Source organism: Coccinella septempunctata, chromosome 1 (genome assembly GCF_907165205.1).
Source record: "Coccinella septempunctata chromosome 1, icCocSept1.1, whole genome shotgun sequence".
NCBI lineage: Eukaryota > Metazoa > Arthropoda > Insecta > Coleoptera > Coccinellidae > Coccinella > Coccinella septempunctata.
This window is the reverse complement of record NC_058189.1, coordinates 32,834,346-32,859,746: the sequence shown is the minus strand read 5'-3', so window position 1 is coordinate 32,859,746 and position 25,401 is coordinate 32,834,346. Positions and strand designations below refer to the sequence as shown.

The 25,401-nt window shown below is 36.2% G+C and overlaps 1 protein-coding gene across 1 annotated transcript; it reads right to left on the bottom strand.

The window, feature by feature from the left end:
• Window positions 1-5,386: 5,386 nt before the first annotated feature.
• On the bottom strand, window positions 5,387-25,387 carry LOC123320284 (ZZ-type zinc finger-containing protein 3). The gene is made up of 7 exons (XM_044907571.1): window positions 25,235-25,387; window positions 25,066-25,179; window positions 16,047-16,184; window positions 15,890-15,992; window positions 7,079-7,194; window positions 6,724-7,020; window positions 5,387-5,917 (listed from the first exon to the last, which is right to left on the bottom strand). The coding sequence occupies exons 1-7, from the start codon at window positions 25,385-25,387 to the stop codon at window positions 5,459-5,461; spliced, it is 1,380 nt and encodes a 459-aa protein (XP_044763506.1). The 3' UTR covers window positions 5,387-5,458.
• Between the last annotated feature and the right edge of the window lie 14 nt (window positions 25,388-25,401).

Here is a 25,401-nt window from a genome sequence, read left to right as displayed (position 1 = left end):
CTTGTGGGGTATCTGCGTTTTGCTCTTTCTAAATCTGCAATTCGTTTTTCTCTACCACTTACCGTTACCGAGATATAGATAATTATGTAATAACACACTATAGGGGGTCTAAGGAAGTACCTAACAAAGTATCTAATAGCTGTTGAGTACTCTCCTTGAGATGTAACAACACCTCTTAGAAAGAGGATTTGTTTTGATTCTGTTCTCAAGGATTTGGGCAAATCAGAGAGTTTTGTTGGTTGTTTTTTTCGTTTTTGTTATTGAAACATTTTTGTATCGCTTTTTCGCCCAAAACTGGACTCAATAGTCGAAATAAATGTGAATCATATTTTCGATATCAATCTGGACCACTTTTTCAGAATCCGGTGACAATTTTCCCAACGAACTGGCTCTTGCAATATCGGCAAGAGCCAGTGAATTTTATGTACCCAGTACAATTATCAGCTGATATATAGCGTATGGTCCGTATATATGTTACGGCTAAAGATAGGTATGAGCATAAACTTAAGATTAGCCGGCTAATCTTAGGTTTATATTCGAGGATCGGCTAAAGTTCGATAAAATATTCATCTGCGTCAGGGCATTTAATCTTTAGCCGGCTAATGTGCACATTACCCAAAACGGAACGGCTAAAAATGTATTCGATGTACACGTGGAGAAGTGATGTCTCATGAATGGTAGGATTGGAGAGAACGAAAGCACACGGCCACTTTTTTGTTTGAATTTTTAAAATTGAAATATGCAAAAGAGCATCGAATGTAGTGGGCTTGTATTACATAACGCCCATGGGTTTTCAGTTCAACATTTAACGAGTTATTTCCATCTGTTTAGGAGTTTAATGCTCTTCAAATCGAGCCTAATTTGTGAAAAACCATAATATGACCCCACAAGAAAATGAGATATTAGACAAAGAAATTTTTTTCCGTAAACAAAAGTATATTTTCCCTACCATTCGATTATTGGGTTAATGGAAGAATTACGAAATAGGAACTATAGTTTCTAACGTTGAGATTTCTTTCCAACCAATTCTTTCGCAAAAAAGATAAAAAAACTATGAACATGAACATAGTTGAAAACACTTTCTCTATCTGATTTTGTTGAAAATACGGCTTGTCCCCACCCTGGATGAATCATCCCGGGGGATACAAGTGCATTCATCGTAAAGCTTATCAGACAAATAGTTCGGTTAACTACAAACAAGATTGGGTACTTCTACTTATATTTTTCTAGAATTTGACCTTTGGTATTTTGATGAAGAAGTTCGCGGCATCATTCTTGTCTTCATTATCTCCTTTTGCTCATTCAATTCCCCTCAAATTATGCATAATAACAAGATGAAATAAAATCATTAACACTACAATTTTCCCTCACACTCAAAATAGCATGTCTCGAATTTTGTCATAAAGCATTTAGATTCTTAGATTCGTCAATAAGAATTCGTTGATGAAAACAAATATGATGAAAAAATGTTCATTTCCCAATTTCTCAACTGCTTAACAGAAGGCTTTTCTGCTATTAAAATACGTGAAATTCATACAAAAAATGCATTGCATTAATAGTTTGATTATACTCGTATTACTAATTCTCTACATTCTTTTAATTGCCGAAAATTTGAGCCTCTCAAGCCTTCTACATTTTTAGCCGATGGGATGTGGTTACACTTAAGTTTAGCCGGCTAAAGATAGAAGAAACTAACATTAGCCAATACCCGAAGCTAAACTTAAGTTTAGCCGGCTAATCTTAAGTTTATGTTCACACCTATCTTTAGCCGTAACATATACACATTTGGTAACCGAAAGTCACCAGAGCGGTTACTCTGGTAACAGATATTGAACCGAATTGTCAGGAATTCGACATATACATACGGACCGCCCACAAAAGAAACCGAACTGTATATACGGACCACAGCCATATTATTACCTTCAAATGAAAAACAACAAGGAAGCTTTGCTTCACTGTAGAACTTCTGACTGGTGCTATCAGACCATCCTTTCTTTGAAAGAACTAGTGGACTTCTAGTACTTACTCGTTTATAATTTCAAGTAAATTTAAACATCATTCAATTTTACACTTAAATGGTACTCTTCAAGAAACTCGATATTGTGAACCGTTTTGAAATATTTAAATATTTTGATTTAAAATTTATTAAGTAATAATCGATGCTGGTTAAGTAATGGTCGGTAATGGTGAAGCTATTAATTATTATTATTATGAATTATAGTATGCATTATGTGAATCAAAATATTTTTGCACCATCGGTAAAACGAATACATGTTAAAAAATTGGGATGTAGGGCTCAACAGTCTCGTAATATTTTTTTTTTCAACGCCCTTCAACTTGAATACGGATGCTGTTACGAAAATTTCTTACTGGAAAAACCTCACTTATTTCTCATTTTCCTACCTATCCTAGAGACGGGGTCTCTTTTTTGTGAAACAACCTGTGTATTTAATCAGTTTTCAAAACTTAATTCACTGTTCTCAGTCAGATTCATCAGGAAGCTGAGTCGAGTCACATGGACTGACAGAAAACTGGTCTATATCAAATGTCGGTTCTTTGAAAAAAAGTCATTAAATCCAAATCGATTCACAGATTTAGATTTAAATATAAATATGTAGTATAGATTTGTTTTTAAGGAGCAATCTGAAATCCCTTGTTTTCAGTTGTGATTTTTTTTGTTATCCGTTGAGGTAATATTACGCTAGCAGGGCACTTTTATTTGTCTATAGCTCAATAGGTGTAAAACAACTGAATCGTGTGCTTTCGATTGGGATCAATATCGGAAAGATCCGTTGAGGTACCCTACTACTGTGATATTATACTAGCAGCGCACTTTGAATTACCTTTATTCAGCTAACGGTAACTGGTAGAGAAAAACGAATTGCACATTTGGAAAGAGCAAAACGCACAGGCTAGGATAGGAAAAAAAATCTTTTTCTCCTCCAAAAACTCGTAAAGTATAAATGAGCAAAACGAGAGCTTTCGAATGATACCAATATTGGAGGGATCCGTTGAGGTCCCCTGCTGGTGTAATATTACACCAGCAGGCAGAGACAACCAGGTTGTCTCTGCAGGGCACTTTGAATTGTCTATAGCTCATTGTATATTAGGTGAGCAAAATAAACTGAGTGTTGAGTAAAACGGAGCGAAATGAGAACAAAACGGGGGCAAAAAAATCGTAAAAATTCTTTGAGGTGCCCTGCTTGTGTAATGCCGCTACCAAAAACTGGTTTTCTAAAAACAAACTAGTCTTAAATGAACCGAAAACAGACACGATCCTTATCAGAACAGACCCCAATATAACACCACCCTCCAATATAGATATCAATGACACATCTATACCTTTATCACATCGATGAGTTCATGAAATGGTCCTGTCATATCGAGAATCTTGAGACCACAGATAACAAAGTGAAATATCAGAATAACTTGCGGAATCCGTGTAGCACTCAGAATGACATCAATAATATGGAGGGCCACACATAGCTGCACGTTTGATGAAAGTAGTTCCGTAGGCGTTTTTTAAGGTTTTACCATGGCAAAATCAGTTAGCTTTTCGACGCTTAGGGGGCACGTGCCCCCCCTGGCCGCACCAATGTCCGAGTAACATCTAAATATACATGAAGCACCCTGTATCTCGGTTATGGAATTGATTGGACCTATCTAATATGGGTTTTTTGGACTCACCTAGGATAGCTCTAGCTCGGGTTACCGTATGTTCATTCACCAATGAAACACACTGAATATCACTATGAAAATTTTTGCAATATACAGGGTGGCGATTTGAAAACGAAACAGACGAGATTACAGACGAAATAAATTTTTTCGATAGAAATGCTCGGACAGGTCGATTTCTGTTTCGAGGGGGACAACCTCGTAGTAGGTTACGGGCGCATAGCGCTTCAACCCTTGCTACTACAACCCTCACCCCCAATTTTTGAATAGGGAAGATGGGGTGAGTGATACCTCATTTGAAAGGTATTTTTATACTGATTTCAGCACAGTAATTGTTTTTTCATTTTATGCATTAGTTCTCGAAATATTCTTAACTAAGTATTTGAAAATGAAGTGGTGTTTTCATGGCACTTGTAGTGTTTTTTTGTGAAAAATCTACATTTGAGCTTCAAAACAACCATAATTGTGGCTTCCTTCCTCCAATCCACTGACATAGAAATCTTTAATCAAGATGTCGAACAAACAAAGCGTATTGCGAAGGAGCTAAATTATCTTCGATATAATTTGCAGTATTTCCAATAACATGCTTGATCGATAGAAATCCCCAAAAAGTCCAAATATGTACATATCTCTAATCAGATTACCAGGTAAGAAAATCAAATCATAAATGATGCCACAGAAATATTCCAGTCCCAATTCGTGTTCGGATAAGGATCGTGCCTGTTTTCGGTTCATTTAAGACTAGTTTGTTTTTAGAAAACCAGTTTTTGGTAGCGGCATTACACAAGCAGGGCACCTCAAAGAATTTTTACGATTTTTATGCCCCCGTTTTGTTCTCATTTCGCTCCGTTTTACTCAACACTCAGTTTATTTTGCTCACCTAATATACAATGAGCTATAGACAATTCAAAGTGCACTGCAGAGAAAACCTGGTTGTCTCTGCCTGCTGGTGTAATATTACACCAGCAGGGGACCTCAACGGATCCCTCCAATATTGGTATCATTCGAAAGCTCTCGTTTTGCTCATTTATACTTTACGAGTTTTTGGAGAAGAAAAAGATTTTTTTTTCCTATCCTAGCCTGTGCGTTTTGCTCTTTCCAAATGTGCAATTCGTTTTTCTCTACCAGTTACCGTTAGCTGAATAAAGGTAATTCAAAGTGCGCTGCTAGTATAATATCACAGTAGTAGGGTACCTCAACGGATCTTTCCGATATTGATCCCAATCGAAAGCACACGATTCAGTTGTTTTACACCTATTGAGCTATAGACAAATAAAAGTGCCCTGCTAGCGTAATATTACCTCAACGGATAACAAAAAAATTCCTGTTATGACTATGGAATACAATTCCCATTCCTGAAATCATTATTTTCCTATATGAAATATTGAAACTGTGAAAGTGAGACCAAGAATAAATGACCTTTCCGCAAGTGCTAAAATAAAAAAATTCTCCTTCCTCAGTTCCCAGACTGCTCAGCATTGCTCCGCTATCTATACAGCAATATAATGACCAATATCCATAAGACCTACCTTATATGTTAATTCCTGAGCATTTTTGTGAGTTTTACTCTCTTTCTTTTATTCTTCTTCTCCTTCATCTGTACCAAGATTTCTCCCATCTATGTGAACTGATAACGGTTGATGAATCTGATTTTCAAATAATTGTTATTAATTTCTTAGACATGATGATAATAAAAGGAAAAACCCAGGAATATAGAAAATAATTTTTTTAATACTTCTATACAAAACACAATCACAGCCTATTCATGTTTCAGCACAATATTTTAGTCGTTCATGGACAGATTAGAATGAAGGTATGCATATCCTATGTCTGAAGTGGTATAAGAAGTGTTCTGTTTGTCTTCATCATAAACAAAGTCTTTCAAGAATCTATCCATAGTCACATTATTCGAACCATTAGTCCCATTTTTCTCATGAATATTCCCATTTGAATGAAAACAATTCTTTGATTTTACAGATGGGACACTGCTGTATGCACTAGCATCACTATCACTTATATTGTTTGAGTTTCCATTTGTACTTTCACTATCCGAGTCACTGGACATGTTGGAATTAGAGTCATCCGGATGAGGTAAAGTAACAAATCTATGAGACATAGGGTGAGGGTTCTCGGAATAAATTTGTGATACAAGGCAATCTGTACAGAAGTCAACCGATTCCTGGATACAAGTACTGCAATGCCATCTAGTTCCCAATATTGGTTCTTCGTTACAATAGTTGCACTGAAAAAACAAAAAAATCATTGAAACATTAATACCTTGATGGAGTCCAAATTCGAATGACTTGATATATAATTATAATATTCAGATGCTAAAAAATCGCCGATGTGAATCTCAACAAATGTTACGATCTAAATCGATCTAGCCAACCATCATCATTCATGGTAACGAAAAATAGTAGATGCTGACCATGGTTTCGTTCTTACTAAATCTCATCAGAGCAATTCAACTCCAACCTCGATGAGAAGAGATACAGAATTGCTCTACTATACTGGCATGTGTCAGAAAGTATTGAAATAAGCAAGCGCCACCCAGCTGATCACAAGCTAAGAAAGAATTTCCTTTCACGACTAATGAACAATGGAGATGAAAATTGCGCAGTCAAAACGCAACAAAGGAGAAGCATGGAAACTTGTACTGGGAAATGGAAATAAATATCTAATTAATATCAGTTTCAAATCTCATGTATAGCCAAACTTCTAACTCTACACAAAATTTATGGCTTGGCCGTTTCACTACTGTCATATGGGTTTGAGGTGAGATTTACTTACTCACGATTTATTACTTTTACAATAGATCTTACACTGAATAAAAGACCAAGCCACATATTTTGACTGGTGTGTAATCTAAAATTAGGGCGTGTAGAGTGTGTTTGATGGGAAATTTTAAAATCGTGTTGGTTTTTAGGAGTAAAATCATATTTCGATGAAAACTCAAATCAAAATTCGGCATTTATTGTGATTACCCTGTAAAATTTTTCATCAAAATTACCGTTAAAACGTTCGATTTTCTTTTACTTTTTCACTTACCTTAAAAGTCATGTGTCTATATGGCTCGCTCATTTCCTCTTCTCTAGCCTTTTCTAACTTGACCCTCTTCAAGAGTTCCATTTGCATTTCAATTTCAGATTTTTCAATTGTTTGATCAGTATTTTTGGGTCGATGATAATGAGTTGAAAGCAGGTAATTTGGAGTATTTGAGGTGGACGGCCTTGAATTATCCTCAAAAGAAGGCCCAGGGACACTTTCTGTTTCATCCATATAAACTGAGACATTATATTCGGGAAAAAATGTTGTCGGCTTCCACATATTATACTTATGCTTATTCTGTAATCAGATGTTATCCAAACATAATTGTACGAATATTTCCAACTGTTATATTTACCTTTCTTTGCGAATTTGATGATTTGGATACCTTTCCATGAACAGGCATTCCTGCTTTAGCCATTTTTTGATAATATTTCTGTAATCTGCTAGCAACTTGTTGTTCGGTCCTCGTTTCTAGATTAGGAAATAAATAAATGAAGAATAATATTTATTAATTGAAAAAATTATCAAAAAAAAATTTCTAAGATATGTGCATTCAATTAATTATATCGCCTTTGTCATTTTTTATTACTCGTAAACTTGAGAAGAAAATTTAATTTGATGGTTCACCCCACGCACTAGGTCTTTGTCCAAATCCTTATTATTTCTGGAGTGAATAATAGTTAGTTATGTACATAGGATAAAAAGCTGTCGAGCCTTTAAATTGGCAAAAGAGACCTCATTCAACAACTACGTCTCAAACCTCAACAGAAAAGACAATTCCATATGGAAGCCGATAAAGAATTCCAAAAAGAATATGAGGCACATCCCTGCTATACGTAATCCTTCAATATCTGATATACAGTGGGCTATAAGCGATGAAGAAAAGACCAAACTATTTGTAGAACACCTAGCCGGAGTGTTTACCCCCAACGACGACGCCATAGATTATGAAATAGGGAGGGAACTCCTGAATATACCTGCCTATACCTATCAAACCTCTCAAAACAGCCGAAGTTCAAGACGAAATCAATCACCTCAAAATAAAAAAAAGCAGCAGGATCTGACCAAATTACTCCATAACTGCTGAGTTACCAGAAATTACTGAAGAATTTATACAATGCCATACTCAGACAAAACTAGTGGCCAGAGCAGTTTAAAACAGCATATTCATCCCAAAACCTGGTAAAGATCCAAACCTTGCGACCTCATATTGGCCGAGCAGCCTGCTTCCAGTCACATCAAAAATCCTCGTACGACTCGTACTGGGAAGACTCAACTCAAATCCAAAAACAGAGCAATGGATACCACACCATCAATTTGGGTTTCAAGCAGCTCACTCGCCACGTAGTTAACCAAGCACTGGAACAAAAAAAATACTGCTCATCCGCATTTCTGGACGTGAGCCAAGCATTCGATATGGCCGGCACCCTGGCCTACTTTACAAGATCAAAATATTTCTTCCATTTGAGTATTTCAAACTTCTGAGATCCTATGTGAACATCAGAAAATTTAGAGTGAGAGTGAATGACAAATTATCGACAAATTTCCCCATATCATCTGGAGTACCATAAGGAAGTGTTCTTGGTCCCTTACTGTATCTATTATAAACAGCTGATCTACCAACCAATCCACATACGGTAATGGGAACATTTGCAGACGTTTTGGCAAGCGACGAGAGCCCAGTAGAAGCTTCTCACATGTTGCAGAATCACTTGGACGAGATACAAAAATGGTTATGTAAATGGAGAATCAAGATCAATGAGACGAAATCTGTACAAGAAAGTGCAAATGTCCCCCAGTGCATATAAACCATACACAAATACCTAAATCGCCCACAGTAAAATACCTGGGCATGCATGCACATGGACAAGAGACTAACCTGGAAATGACAGGTCATCAAGAAACGTAAAGAAATAGATCTCAAAGTTGAAGAATTGCACTGGCTCATGCGAAGAAGATCAAAACTGCCAATAGACAACAAATTACTGATATTTAAAACCATTATAAAGCCAATTTGGACTTACGGAATCGAGATATGGGGTTGCACCAGCAACCAAACATTAAAATAATCCAAAAAAGTCAGTCCAAAATTCTTAGGATGATAGCAGACGCACCATGGTAAGTTTCCAATGAGACCCTACGCCATGACTTGAATATACCCTACGTGAAGGACGTCATAAGGAATGAAAGCGATAAACACCATGCAAGGCTTGAGGGACATACGAACATCTTGATACACCCACTGACCGTACCTCAACACAGTAGGAGACTCAAACGAAAATGGCCAGCAGAGTTTTGAGGAGAATCTGTCACTGGACAGGTCCTCATCACGATAATTGAGAGCAGCCCGCTCTAACGCCAGCAAATGAGCTTAAAGAATAGAATATTCTAAAAGATAAAATGGACAATACCATAGGATTCCTGTATACGCATGCAGTTGGATAGGGTACTAATCCGTAGGTATTTGGTGAAAAAGTTGACAAAAAATATGACTTAAATTCTGATGATTTTTATACAGTGTGTCAATTTGAAGAGGTACCACCCTTAATATCTCAGCCCCCATGCAAAATCAGAAAAAATGCAATAAAAAAAACTTTAGTTCGTATACGGTTGGTTCCAATCGATTTATATCAACTTCGTGAGCGTGATGACGTGAGCAACCCTTAAAATCTTGAAAGGAAAGCTAAGTGCCTTTTCAAAAATGTCGTTCACTTGATCTTTTTTGTTAGTACTTTCGAAAAATAAAAAAAGGTAGAATCGTTACGATAGCAAGAATTGCAATGAAACATGAAAAATTTCTTACTTTGAAAGATTCTCAACAAAATAATGAAAAAAATTTGATTAACCTTTTATAGTACAAAAATTCTAAATAATTTCATGTTTCATTGCAACACTTACTATTGTGCTATTGTAATCTTTTGTTGATACAAATTGATCGGAAACAACTTATTTTTCGTATCTTTTCCCTGATTTTTCTCATAGCGTAGAAAAATTTTGGCTTTATACCATAGTTAAATTAGACTATTTCAGCGAATATTCCTGAATATTTTATTATTTTCAAATCCTTTGATATTTTGAGATTTTTGAGTATAAAACCATGTCGGAAACCTCAGATAATGAGGGTTCCTACATGGAAGCGACCGATGCTGAAGAATTCAGCGAAGGCGAACACGAGGAGCTTGTAAAGCTCAGAGAAGAAAATGGGCAGTTGAAAGCTCAAATAGTCCAACTGACTGAAACTGTGTCACAGTTGGTCGGTGAGATGCGCCTCTTGAGGGAGGAAATGACCCGCAATAATATGCCGAAATCTCCCACTTACGCCGCAATCACAAAACCGTTAGCGGGTTCCAAAAATAATTCCCTTAAAGGAATTGTTTCACAACCCGAAACAAGGAAAAATGATTCGACGCAGGTTGCGAAGGCCCCAAACGCGCCCCCAACTGAACGCGCGCGAAAAGAAAGTTCCTCTTCTGATGAGGAGACTGTCAAGAAGGCAACGGGAGTGCCTAAAAGAGATAAAATTCCACCCATCACGATGATGGGCATCTCAGATTGGGTAGAGATATCTACTCAAAAAAGATAAACTACAACCGCGCAACTGTAGTTAAAGACGGTATAAAAATCATCGCGTCAGCCGTAGATGATTTTAGAAAAATCACAAAATTCTTCGAGCAGCATGGTAAAGAATTTTTTACCTACCAAATGGAGGAGGAGAAGAAGATATATGCCGTCATTAGGCATTTACCAATCGACGCTGATCTTGCGTTGATTGAGGACGACCTAATATTCCAGGGAATATCAGACGCTGAGGTGTCAAGAATGACATCGAACAAGACGAAGAAGCCCATACCTCTCTACCTGGTTAAAACCCAGAAAAAGGAAATCTTCGAAGTGAAGCGACTCTACAACCTCTGTATTGTGGTTGAACATAAAAAGAGGCCTGAAAGTCCAAGCCAGTGCTTTAGGTGCCAAAGGTACGGACATGCACAAAACAAATGCTCCTTCCCGTGGAGATGCGTGAAGTGCTCAGGAAGTCATAGCAGCAATAACTGACTGCACACTCACCTGAAAAGGTGAAGAGAGAAATGCCACATGCGTCTTATGTGGAGAAGAGGGCCATCCAGCTAGCTACAAAGGATGTAGCGAGTTCAAGTTGGTGACCAGAAAGAAGAATTCCCGAAAATCAGCTGAACAGAAAATGAAGGTAACAAAAACAACAACAAACAAAAAATTCAGGAAGTAGCGAAGACCCAACCTACAGAGCAGGAAAAGAAGAGGGAGACTCCAAAACCCGTTCAGAAAAAAAAAGGACAGAAGAAGCTTATAATGAAACAGGCTGTGAACAGTCAACAGGAGAAGAGAAAGATATCTGAATCAGCCGATGATTTAGATATCGTCACGGAAAAAATTTTCAACAAGATAATGTTGAAAATTGAGAGGAAAATGGAGAAAAAACTCCAAGCATTATTTAGTAAACTGAATAAATGGACCTTACGGATATTAGGAAGAAATCCCTCAAGATAATCTCGTGGAACATAAACGGAATCAACACCCGGAAAGCCGAGATAGAAGAAATAATATCAGAGAGACAACCTGATATTATAGCCCTACAAGAAACAAGAATAAATCGGAACAGACGACTGAATTTCATGAATTATGAAACGTATAGATGTGACAGAATTACAAACACCGGAGGAGGAGTAGTAATATTGGTGAGAACAGATCTGAAACACTACTTCAAAAGCAGATCCGACGAAACACAAAAAGAAACAGAAACAGTCACGATTGTTGCCGAATTGAATCGTCAAAGAGTCAAAATTACCTCGGCATATAAGCGACCACCAAACAATTTATTGGAAGAGGAGATAAACAACATGTTGGAAGGGAAACACTCGAAAATCTGCATCGGAGATTTCAACTGTAAATCCCCATTATGGAACAGCAGAGCAGAGAATAGAAATGGCAAAAAACTCATGGATTTCGCCGAAAAACAAAATGCCATAGTGATTGGACCAGAGTTACCGACATATCTTGCTTTTGGTATAGGAATACCAGATGTAATAGATATCGCGATATTGAAAAATATAACTCAAGAATTCTCTATTGAAACTTTGGGAGACGGAACCTCAAACCACAATCCCGTCGAATTGACAATTGGAGAAGAACAAAGAGAAAAACTGATGGAAATAAGAGAAAATACAAATTGGGCTAAATACAGCCATTTAATACAATGGGAAAAACAGAAATTCCAACAATAAGCACTCCAGAGGATCTGTAATGTGCGGTTGATAAACTGGAAGAGATTATATTGAAAGCTTACGAAAAAAGCACGAGATGAGTGAAGAGACCAGCACCAAGTCATCTCCATGGCGATACGCCTAAAGAAGTAAAAGATCTAATACGAGAAAATCGAAGACTCAGAAGAATATATCGGATGAATAAAAATGATCTGAATAGAACGAACCTAAACCGATATAGCCAAGTTCTGAAAAATGCCCTGAAGTATCTAAGAACAAGCAGATGGAACAAAAGGGTTCAAGAACAAAATACAATCGATCATTCTGCATGGAGAATGCAAAAAAGCCTACGAGGAGAAAAGACTAAAATTCCACCCCTACACGGAGAAAGGGGAATGGCTTATACCAATACTGATAAGGCAGATGCATTGGCGGACTCGATCGAACGAGAATCGAGAATAAATTACAGGATAGACGACGATAATGAAGATTTGGAAGAACTGGTTGAAGAAAATGATGAAGAAATGGATGAATTACCAGCGGCTGCTGAAATAGACAAGCCAACATCGCCAAATGAAATCAGGGAAATAATTAGAAGTTTGAAGAACAGGAAAACTCCCGGAAGCGATAAAATAACGAATGTTATGTTAAAGAAATTATCTAGAAAAGGTATAGCCGCTCTAAAAAATATCGCGAATGGAATCATGAGGACAGAACACTACCCAGAAAAATGGAAAACAGCGGAAGTCATAGTATTCAATAAACAAACTACAGACCGATAAGTCTACTTTCGGGGTTAGGAAGAGTAGTAGAAAGGATTATCGCCACGAGGCTAAATGAGGGAACCGAAAATCTGAAACTGATACTGCCAGAACAGTTCGGATTCAGAAGAGAGCATTCAACAGAGCAACAATTATTAAGGCTCACAGAGTACATTACAGAGGGATTCTAAAATAAACAAGCCACAGGTCTTGTTTTACTAGACGTCGCCAAAGCTTTCGACAGAGTATGGCATGAAGGATTAATATATAAGATGAGAAGTGCTGGATATTCGATCAAAATATGCAAGTTGATCCGAAATTATCTCAAAAATAGAAGATTTTACGTGAAAGTGGAAGGAGAATGCTCCACAACAAGAGATTTAGAGGCTGAAGTACCCCAAGGGTCAGTGCTTGGGCCACTTCTGTACAACATATACATTCACGATATTCCGAAGAATCCAAGAACCATGCTAACGTTATATGCTGACGACACAGGCATAGCAACTGGACACCGAAACCCAGAAGTAATAGAACGAGTTCTACAAGAAACGATTGACGAAACAAATGACTGGTGCATAAAGTAGAAAATCAAGCTCAATGGACAAAAGAGCCAAGCAATATTATTACAGAAGAGAAGACTGCGACCCACAACGAATCTAGAAGTTGACGGCGAAGAAATCGACTGGAAAAATGAAGCCAAATATTTAGGAATAACGTTTGACAAAGGACTTACTTGGAAAAGTCATATCAAACAAGCAATCGACAAAACGAAAGCAGTTATGAATAGACTCTACCCTTTAATAGGAAGAAGAAGCCACATGTCGAAAGAGACAAAATTGAAGATAATCAAAGCCGTTGCTACGCCTCAACTGACTTATGGATCAGTTGCCTGGGGCTTCGCGGCAAAGAGCCACATCAAAAGAATTCAGGCCACTGAAAACAAGCTGCTACGATGTGCAATAGATGCACCTTGGTTTGTCAGGAATAGACAGATTTATAGGGACCTAAAATGGGAAACCATAACGGAATTCATGAACAGAAAAGCAGAGAAATTATTCGAAACAGCGAAAAACCATCCGAATCAAGAACTCAGGAGACTAGTGGACTACGACCCAGAGGAAGACAAGAGGAGAATGCGAATTAACCGAAGGAGACCAAGAGATCAATTAAAAAAATTCAATGGAGGATAAACACATAAATCCCAGCACGATAATGTGCGAGAAGAAATCCGACTAAGAGATGAACGGTTTAAAGGCAAATTCCCGGAACCAAAATTCAAGAAGCAGTTGAGGGTTTTTAGTGGGTCTCGAGCTCAGAGAGTGAAAAACCCCACACTTGTTCCCCCTCAGGAGAGGGTGGTTCGTCTGATTTGCAGATTTTCCCCCTGCTACACCAAAAAAAAGTTCACCTCTTTTTGAAGTTTTTCTGATTTTGCATGGGGGTCGAGGCATTAAAGGTGGTACCTTTTCAAATTGACACACTCTATATGTTGCGTAGAGTATAATAACAGAATAAAATTCAACACTCTGGCAGTTTCACTGTTCACTGTTCACCTGTGCACTTTTTCTCCGTACTGATGAGGACCAAAAGCCCGAAACACGTGTCTATGGTTAATATATCTCAGAGGGTTATATCCGTTTCTTCTATCTGTTTCAAACTGTTCCCTCATTATTCTACGTTTTATAATTTATCATATTCAATAAAATTATTCTAGCACTGGGCGATTGCATTTCTACAGACCTCTCCTTTCTCGTGGCAATCCCGACGTTCGGAGATTGAGTAAAATCTGTATAAGTATTTAAAGAACCGAATGATATTTTTTAATGAAAATCTGTGGATCATAAAAAATAGCCGGAAACTATTCAACTAAAATATTCCCGTTGGATGGTACTTCCGGTTATTTCGGAAAATGGGTCAATCTTGGATATTTCAAATGGAACACCCTATATTAAATTTTAAATAGGATTTATTTGAACTTCCTCATACCCGATTCTCAAGGTTTTGGAACTATTAATTCATTTGTTTCAAATTTGACGTGAAATCTTCCTTGAGTCAGTTTTGTTATAACTTACATATTGAGGAATTTTTTGTATCAACTAACGCAACCTTCAGATCTTAAACCTATCCTGAAAATTTCTTTCAGAAGTTGCATAATTGCTCTGCACTATAAATTTTTATCGAATAGTCCAACTCATCAATACAGGGTGGGACTTTAACTTGTACAAATATTTTAACAGTAGATTCTTGACGACGAAAGAAACACTAAACACTTTTGTCTTTACAATTTTTTCAGAATAGGCCGGTTTAAAAGATACAGTGTTAATAATCCATAACAAAATGTAATTTTTAGTTCTATCTCACAAACGGTTTCATGGAATGAAATGAATTTCGGAATATAGTTCTTCATTTATGTCATGAATCTTTTTTTCGACCACAAGATATAACCAAGATCTTCCAGTTTTCTCATTTCTCCTGACCATTACGTACGATAAAAATACCAAAAATTCAAAGAAACCAACTCTTGAAACTTGAAAAGTTGGATGTGCCGTTTTCGAGTAATTTGATGTTCAAAAATTAAAAAGTATCTGTGAAATTTGGTACTTTGGCTGAATACAACTCTGTTTAAAATATCCACAAATATGAAGTGCCACAGTTCAAGGCTATATCTTTTTATCAGGGCCAAATCGGAACAGATAGTATAGTGAAAAGGTGTTTCTTGTCACCTCAAGAATCTACTGTTAAAATATTTGTACGAGTCAAACACTCACCCTGTATAATATTGTTCAGGAAATTCGTCTTCAAGTAGGCTAGGTCAAGTAGGTTAAGTTGATATTCTGTGAAGCATGAACGTAATGCTTTGCTTCAGCTGTAAAATTTTGTGACTTTCTTTCAAATTTGATGAAACTATGAAGAATTTGTTGAGCGCACGATTTTTTGATGTTCTGTTTCATCAAGAAACAATCGTAGGGTGCCAGCACAATTTCAGAAAGAAGCGCTTTAGGGATTACTAAGCAATAATTCTTTTGATGAAGTTCTAGGGAGGCAAAACGACCTCAAGTGCCTTCACAAGCACTAAGCACAATACTTTGGCCGAGTTTCAGATGTTCCTAGATTCCATATGTTTTGAATAGAACTCTGCTAGTGGGAAAAAATTTGAAATTAACTTACTTAGTTCATTGGCTATCTTCCGGTGCCTCCTGCTTTCGATAGGTTCTTCAGGATACTTGATTAGCAGCTCCTCCAACAGCTTCTGCTCCTCAGAAGTCCAAAGCTGAAAAAAATAAAAATAAGTAGACTGAAAAATAAAGAAGGAAAACCAGCAAACCTTTTTGTGTGTGTTTTTGTTTCCATGTTTTCCCAAATCAATAGTCTCTTTCTTTTCTGAAGATTTATCACTATAAATGGCTTTCAACTCCTCTTCTGGAACTTTTGTGTCATAGACGTACCAATCTATAAATGGAATCTGTAAGAGTAAACGTAGATATCGAATTATTAACTGAGGTATGAGCTTGAGAGATGTTCAAGATTGCTCAAATTTCAGATATAATATCCGTGCTTTGGATATTATCTGAGTATTTTATTCTCAATTAATATATGATATTTGAGCAATAAATGCATTTTCAGCCATTACAAATCTCTTGAAACGACATCGTTGAGGCAGCAACTTCTGCTGCTTCCTGTGGAGTACCGACCCACCGCGTTTCACTAAAATGAGGTCTGACCATTTTCTCAAGTTTTCTGTTTTATAAACTAGTTGAGTGACTATTTTCAATCATTACAAAATACTTGTAGAGTATGCTGTAATTTTATATACCTACATCAGAGCGCGTTGCCTCTGATCTAAAGGAAGCTTTAAAGTAAAAGCGGCTTTAGGTTTGATTATGAAACCGACCGTTAGTAGGGTTACGTCCAGTTTCATAATCAAACCTAAAGTCCCTTTAATTTTAAAGCTTCCTTTAACCCTACTAACGTCCAGTTTCATAATCGAATTAAATGTCACTTTAAGCTTAAAGCTTCCTTTACTGTCATTTAAACGTCCAGTTTCATAATCGAATTTAACGTCACTTTAAGCTTAAAGCTTCCTTTACTGTCATTTTTAGTAGGGTTAAAGGAAGCTTTAAGATTAAAGGGACTTTAGGTTTGATTATGAAACCGGCCGTAAATCATATTTAATTATGAGCCATTACAAAACTCTTGCCGATTTTCATCGCCAGCTCTCGGGCTATAATGGGTTGTTGATTGTAGTTAAAGAAACATGAAAATATTACTTCTTGAAAAATATTATTTAAGAGACTAATCCACTCTTTTCACAGCGATAAAACATAAAACTTCCTTTAGTGTCAATTTTTAGGGTTGAAGAAAGCTTTAAAATTCAAAGAACTTTCAGCCGGTTTCATAATCAAACCTAAAGTCCCTTCAATTTTAAAGCTTCCTTCAACCCTACTAAAAATGACACTAAAGAAAGCTTTAAGCTTGAAGTGACTTTAAATTTGATTATGAAACTGGGCGTTAAACGCCCAGTTTCATAATCAAATTCAAAGTCACGTTAAGCTTAAATCTTCCTTTAGTGTCATTTTTATTAGGGTTAAAGGAAGCTTTAAAATTAAAGGAACTTTAGGTTTGATTATGAAACCGGCCGTAAACTCGATTATCAAGTTGGCCGTTAGTAAGTTAGTTTTCAGCGATAAGTTTTAACATTTCTCAAAATTCGAGATGGCTTCGGGAATGAATGTTTGTTTAATATTACTATTCGACTCATTTTCTCGTGAAAAAGTCTTGTCAGGCTGGTAAAGCAGTGACTCTTACTGGTGCGCTCGATATCGCGACATGATAGCACAGTTCTTTTGCCGAAATTGGATGGTATTGATTGCAGTAACGAAGTTCAGCCACATTTATGCAGAATAGTCATGGAAAATTTCTACAAACGAGTGCGTATGTGTATGCAAAGCTGTGGAGGCCATTTGCACGATGTCTCATTACATAAATAACCCTATATTCTTCACTTTATGATTCAATAAAAAAATTACAATCAAAATACTCAATCAAAAATGTGTTTTCCATTTAATTCAAAACTTGCGTTAATTTTGTGACACCCTTTACTAGAGATTAAATTTTGTCGGCAAAATTTCTCGATTGTAATATTCAAGTTTGTTGCTTCTCGGCAATTACGCTCATGACCTTTTTTCCAAAAACACAAGCCTTACGGCTCGATATTTTAATACAAATATCGTTCGCGAAATTGCCAAGCGTGTTTCCTTTGGCTTCACAAATACCTTCGATGTGTTGTGATGCAAAGGCGTAACCTTCTCTTTTTTAACATGCTCAACCATTTGGTGTCTTTGTCGGTGTACTTGTTTTCGCCTTTTAAACTTTTTTGGTACAGAGCGAGTCGAACTAGAATTTTATCACAGATCAGCTAGGGCTAATGGAGCCTGTACAAATTGGCAATTTTTGAATGAACAAATTACAAATGTCAACCACAAAAATCATGGGAAAAATTTGAATTTGAGAATGCAATTTGTTCGATGTATATGAATAGATAATTCTTAGTGTGGATTAAACGGAAATTTTACAGTTTTATGAAAAATTTGTTTACAAGTTGTTTTTTTATGGTTTGTCTCGTTTCATAACCCTATTTCTCACTCTACTCTGTCTGGAACGAACGATAACTATTAACACTTTTTGTTCTGAAACTTCGTGCCCGAACGACACGGAACAAAAAGTGCTTCTAGAGTCTACTGGCCGAACGCACTTTTTGTAGTTTTCCATAGACTGTGATATTCGGGGGCAACTGTTCAGGGTACTGTTTTAAGGAAACGTTTTTACATCATACATTGCATGATAGTTTTCTGTATATAAAATAGCTATTATTACAACCTCAGAACATGTTCCAAGATTACAACTAGGGAAATATGAATAGTATATTTCTTAGAACATAGAATACCAGGAAGGAGCTTTTTTGAATAAATGTGACGGGAATTGTGCGACGGAAACGGCCATATTGGTCTTCCAAATTTTGATTTGAAAAGTGGCAGACTTGGAAGTCAAATGATTCTGTTATCTGTGGCCAAATAAACAAAGTGATGTTTAAACTTCATTTTGACAATAAAACTCCATGGGCGTAGGTGATGTTAAGTCTTGTCATGTATGTCGGCCATATTACTCCTCTATTCCGGTCAAATTGAAATGAGCAATATGCTCCTTCCTGTTATTCTATATTCTAAGGTATATTTCCTGAGGTTGTCATAGTTACATCGCGAGGGCGAATGATGTAAAGAAAAACCGCGGGAAATGTATTATACTATAAATTGTAAATATTCATATTTCCTGTGTTGTAATCAATAGTTTTTTTCTAATTGAAACGACATTGTTCTGAAAATGGGAAAATTAATAAGGATTGCAAATTTTTCAATTCATTGGATTTTTAACGTTGCTATGAATGGGTCGTGTTTGTGAGAATCATGGTTGACTGGTTTGATTTTCTATACTTCATTCAATTTTATTTTAGCAGTCGGTTGGCAATGGAAATTTTACACATTTTACTCTGTATAGTACGAAAATGTGGGGTTATGAAGCTTGTCAAAACATTTTTGGGTTTTAAATCAACGCTATGTTGCCCGTTCTACGTAAAAGTTTCTGTTATTACGTATTTTATCACAATGTCGAATCTCTTCGGAAAACATGTGACGAACATAATTGAAGTTTATAGAAAATGTTTGAAGGCATACCAAATCCAGTTATTTGCATGGAAAATACAAGAGATCAGTATACTATCATAATATGCACTAGCTTGAGGAGAGTTAATGTTCGTTATCTTCTTTGGCTTACATCATTTGTAGAATTGTTGGCTAGTGTAGCATCCATGGTATCATCAATGAAAGAATAGTTAACAGGAATTTGGACGTATTTATTGTTCTTAGAAATTCCAACTAAGCCGACGTTTCGAAGAGCAGTTCTCTTCTTCTTCAAGGGCTAAAAAACGGTTACATGTTAGGAAACATACAAGGACATTAACACAGCAGAAGAGACTAACCTAGTATGGAGATCTTAATGAAGAATGGTTGTGTTAAAGTAATTCATAGGTATCATCGGCATATAATTACAAGAAGAAATCATCTCCCCTCGAAAATGTAGAATTCACCAACGTTGAAAACTCTAGAAAATTCTGATTCTTATGTCACAAGAGTTGATATGAACATGTGTGGGAAAATGGAAAACGTCATGTCATCGTGTGTTTTCAGCGCAGGTGAATGCGTTCGGGAAAGTAAATATATGTGTCCAGTATAGAGGAGAGCGATGATACCTATGAATTACTTTAACACAACCATTCTTCATTAAGATCTCCATACTAGGTTAGTCTCTTCTGCTGTGTTAATGTCCTTGTATGTTTCCTAACATGTAACCGTTTTTTTAGCCCTTGAAGAAGAAGAGAACTGCTCTTCGAAACGTCGGCTTAGTTGGAATTTCTAAGAACAATAAATACGTCCAAATTCCTGTTAACTATTCTTTCATCATTTGTAGATTTCAAAAATATAAACCCGAAGATGAAATGCATATGATGCAGTGGTTGGGAATGGGTATCTCCCGAAGGAATTAACAGATAATTACAAGAATGTTATATTCTTCAACAAAAATCATCTTGCATCAATATAAGTAAAAGTAACTAAAGGAAGTTTCAAGTCAAGATGAACTTCACCTTTGAACAAAAATTTCACATGAATAAACAATTAACAGGACAATTGGCGCGTATTTGTGGCTGTTCATATCAATATATTGAATAATAATTAGGTATTTATTGGTACCTTTGAGACTTTTACAATGTATAGGACAAGTCAAATGAAAAATAGAAAAATCCATTTTAGGGAACTTATTCTCCGATGACATTTATCGAAAATCCTATAGTAAACTTTTCGCATTAATTCACTCAAACATAAAATTCTCAAATGCCACCACTTTTTTGGGTGTCCCAATAGCAATTCTTTGTCATCCTCTTCATTCACAATCTTTCTGATTGTGGAAATATTCAGCTGAAATATATATAAGTCTTTTAGGTCCAGATGAAACATTATATAAAATCTCTTACATTGAATATGTTCGCTACCGTCTGACGTATTGTGGATTTTAGAATATCAGGGTATAACTATTTGAATGAGTGGACCTGAATTCCAAATAGCACTTCCTGAAACCCTCTCTCTTTTTTCAATCACTTCCGGCATTTTCGTAATAAGTTGTGGCAACGGCGTTATGACATTAACGACATTTCAAGAGTGCCAACTTAACTTCGTTCTAGTTACAAAAACTTGAGAAAATTATTTCATGGCCAACCGACTGCTAAAATAAATTTGAATGAAGTATAGTCTTGTCAGAAATAAAATCGATAAAATGTCAAATAACGTAGAAACTCAAGCCACAAAAGCCCGAAATCTAAAGTTGCCTATAGTAAAGCCTTTTGATGACTAATTTATTCGATCCCCAGTCGCAGAAATATTCACCAAATACACTAAGATCAATCTTGCATCTGAAGGAAAAGACTGAAGTCAAAATTTTCGATGAAGTGGAAGCATTCCTAAAGAACAAAAATAAAGGATACGTTCCTAAAAAATCAGAAGTTTTGTCCCGGAGTAGGTCAAAAAATTCTTGAGAGAAGCTCCAAATGACGTTTTTTTGATGCATAAGGTAAAAATTTCATTTTGATTTCCTCTGTTGAAAAGATTTTTACATCCGTAATTTTGAAGGTCGCTTTAATTATGGAAATTGCTGCAGAACCAACGAATTGGTGAATATGCTATCTTCCGATATCGAAGATCGCGGGTCTGTGATCGTGATTAACGTGTCAAAGACGAAAAATGATATAAATAGGAAATTTACAATAATTGATGAAGAAGATCTGGGTGCAGCTCGTTTGGTGAGAGAATATTCGGCGTTGCGTCCACAAGGCGTTCTTAGGTTCTTCGTGGGTTACCAAAATAAGCCCTTCAGCCTGTCGGCGAAAACACCTTCGGAAAGATTCCGGATAAGGTTGCTGAATGGTTGGGTTTAGATAACCCGAAAGCGTATACAGGTCATTGTGGAAGACGAACATCCGCGACTTAGGTTGCCGATACGGGAGCCTCAATGACTACCCTGAAGAGACAAGGTGGTTGGAAAAGTTCGTCTGTTGCGGAAGGCTATCTGGCTGACAGTTTATTTCAGAAAAATAAGGTAGCGAAGATGATAGCTGGTGTGGAGGCAGAGCCATCTGCAGCATCTGTTACGGTTTAGTTTAGTTTAGTTATTTAGTTAGTACAGCTATAGCTGAGCGGAATGTTCTTGAGGAAGTCTCATCGACGAATTGCGAACGAGATATTTCATCTTTTGTATCTGCTTGCAGTACCTTAAGTACTGCAGTTTAATAATTGCCATTTTCATTTTGTCGCTCCAATAAAGAAATGAAGCATTCTTTTAGTGAAATATTGATACGATTTCATATTGGAAATATGAATATGAAATGATATTTCGTATTTCCCTTGGGAAACATAGGTGTGTTATGACATGGTATCTAAGGCGATAATGCTCAATACCGTTTCAATCAGAAAAAAAGATCATTTAAGTTGCGTGACCGTTGCCACACACTTCTTTCTCCCCTTTTTTCCGATATCAGTTGTTTTTTATGTAGGAGTTTGCTGACACCAGTGACACCTTTGGAAATTTCTTTCTTGATCCAGGGGGTAGCGTGTCAGGCTGCTTGTTGTATTGTTTCTGTGAAATGTTTAGTAGCTTCATCCATTTCTAGCGGTTCTTTTATAGACATGTTTCAGGTTAGGTTTGTATTTATGTATTCTCTGAGGTGCTCCCAATTAGTGTTTTGTGGCCAATTTGGTTGAGTACCTACTTTAACAGGCGAGTTGTTAAGGTTCATGATGACAGGAGAAGAAGCCTATGTGAGGTCATAGCTGGTTTCCACTGGACAGTTTTGTGTCGCAGTGTCGTTTACCATGAAGAAATCCAAAACATCAGCAAATTTCTTGGATCCGTTGGCCATTATGTAGGTTATCCATTAGAAAGAGTATATAATTTTGTCGATCAGGTCCTGCAGCAAGTTGCGGCCCTTAGTAGTTGTTAATCTGGAGCTCCAGTGTATGTTTGGCATTCCAGTAGCCTCAAGCAATTAATTTGTTTCCAAGGGTGGCAAAAAAACATGTGTCAGTAGCAATCCCGTGACACTGATTTTATACATACATGGCCAGTGTTGGTTCTGTTTTTTATAGTGGTTGCTTGAATTGCGGCTGTTTGAAAATTTTAATGTTCTTGATTACATAACGAGTTTATGATGTTGACAGCAGAACCACCATCTGTTTTATTAGGGTGTGTGGTGACAGAATAGGGGTATTGTAAACTTTGTTTTGTTGGTGAAGTAAGTTTCAGAAATTAGAAGGACGTCTACTGTATTAATATCTGAAAACGCCAGAATTTCTTGTTTATGGTATGTGACACTGTTCGAATTTCAAGTCGCGATCCTCAAAATTTCGTTAGCCATTATGGAAATTTGTTCATAATGGTGGTGACCAAATTCAGGATAACGCTGTTCTGCTTCAAGAGTTTTGAAAACGTGTTTTTAAATTCCTCAAGAAATGTTTGTTTTTAGTTGTTGAAATACTTGTGATAAGAGGTTCTTCTTGGTATTCATTGCTCGTGGCTCGTGTTGTTGAGGATTGACCATTTTGCTATGGTGGTTCTGAAGCTGTTGGATGCATTGGTGGTATTCTGTCTGCTGTTTATGCTATCAAGGGAGCTACATTTGTTGGTTCTTTTTGGGAAAAGAACAAAAGAATAATTCTTGGTTCTGATGGATATTTATGTTAGGTGTAGATGCACCAGTACCATTCGAAGACATAAGGTTGCCGTGTATGGACACCTTTAGGTCATTGAGAGTATTTCTATTGATGTTGTTAACACTATCGCGATGAATAAATCAGCTTCTGTTGCTTTCTTATTTTCATTTCCACTTCGCAAAAATAAGAATTTTTGATTTTATCAACTGATTAGGCATGTAAATTGCGCACCAACACAGAAATATCGGATGGGATCTGTGTGAATACTCAATGGAGAATAAGTATGAATTTGACCACGACTTCTTCATCAACATGCCAAAACAATTTGTAGTGAATGATTCCTGGGTCGAAATCCGAAAATACAAACATATGGGCAAAAGGATGTTTCAAGAAAAAAGCGCACAAAGCCAGAGCAATTCTAACATAATACATACATAGATGAATAGTGGGAAATAATGTATAAAAAAACAAATTACTGATAATCATTGAGTCAAATGAGCATGAAAAATCCAAGTTCCAAGCTTTTGTAGAACCTTGCAGTATAGAGTTGGAGTTCTATTTTGTTGCCAATTATCTACTATCTCTGTATCAGAACTAATAAATTGGTGCGAATACTTCTATTTCTTGAAAAATCACATATTTTTTAGCAGAAAGAGGAATAGGTATATGTAGTTGATTATCTGTTTTGAGATTTCCACACAATCAAAGTTAGAAATCACTTTTTTTACTAACATGGATTTGGGATTACACGCAATATGAAAAGTATTTATATCTTAGAACATAGATACAAGGAAATGGAAAATAAACACTCCAAAGACTGGAGTGAGATAGTTGCTTAGTGTCGCCAATAACAATTGAGACATTTGTTTCGGAGATCAGTATCACATCAATTTTCAGTACGAATAGATAGGAAGTATATAAATTTTTCAATATAACGCCACTGCCTTAGTGTCACGGTAGGCAGAGAAACATCAAATGTGTGTATTAAAAAACACTCATTTGTAGCACTGAATGTCCATTCCATTTATCTATGTTCCAAGATTTATATGTGACCTTTGAAAATGATTGTAACGTCTCAGTTGGCTTTGAATGATTCAAAGCTCCTCTTTGCTAAAGGATATTGAACAAAATATTATAAAAATTAACCATTGACGCCTACCGCAATGTTACAAGAATTTATAAAGACCCTGTTTATGAGAACAGGATATTTCAAAGAAATGAGATCTGATAAGAATGAAGCAAACAATGTTCCTAAATATATTAAGAACCATGATAACAAATAGTTCTCAGAATGTTGTGTAAACCAAATATATTATTCTATTGATTCTCATCAATACAACTCTAACATCGTCAAATTATTGTTCAAGAAATGAAATCGAAATATTTATCAACATTATTCAATAATATAAATTTTATACTATTTTTGGTGTGATTTATTCGTATAATTGGAAAGGAGGCCAACTCATCAAATTCTTAATTAGCTACTCATTGCTGATCATTAAAGCAAAAACCATATATTTATATTATATTCACCTGAGCAATTGTTTGCATCGGTGGTATATCCAATTCATTTCTCTTTAGTTTCTTCAAAAATGATTCAGGATCTTCAAGAGCGCTTTTTTTCATTTTCCTGATAGTTTCATAATCCTACAAAAATGATAATAATAATAATAATAGATAATTTTTCTTTACAAATATTTACCTTGAATGCTCTTTCTCTTTGTGCAGACAGAATAAATAGAGTTTTCAATAATTCACTGTAGTCTTTATTTCCTCTGAGAGCAAGGTGATCTGATTCGAAATAAAATAAATCATTTTCTGTCTGCAAAGAATTGTCGCTTGTAGAATATTCCATCACGAAATTTGAAC

Bases quoted from the DNA above. Each gene is read 5' to 3' on its own strand.
- LOC123320284 (XM_044907571.1), bottom strand. From the start codon at position 25,387: ATGGAATATTCTACAAGCGACAATTCTTTGCAGACAGAAAATGATTTA. The intron at 16,185-25,065 runs GTGAATATAATA...TTACTCTTACAG, and splicing joins CGATGCAAACAATTGCTCAG to ATTCCATTTATAGATTGGTA. The intron at 7,021-7,078 runs GTAAATATAACA...ATCTGATTACAG, and splicing joins CATCAAATTCGCAAAGAAAG to AATAAGCATAAGTATAATAT.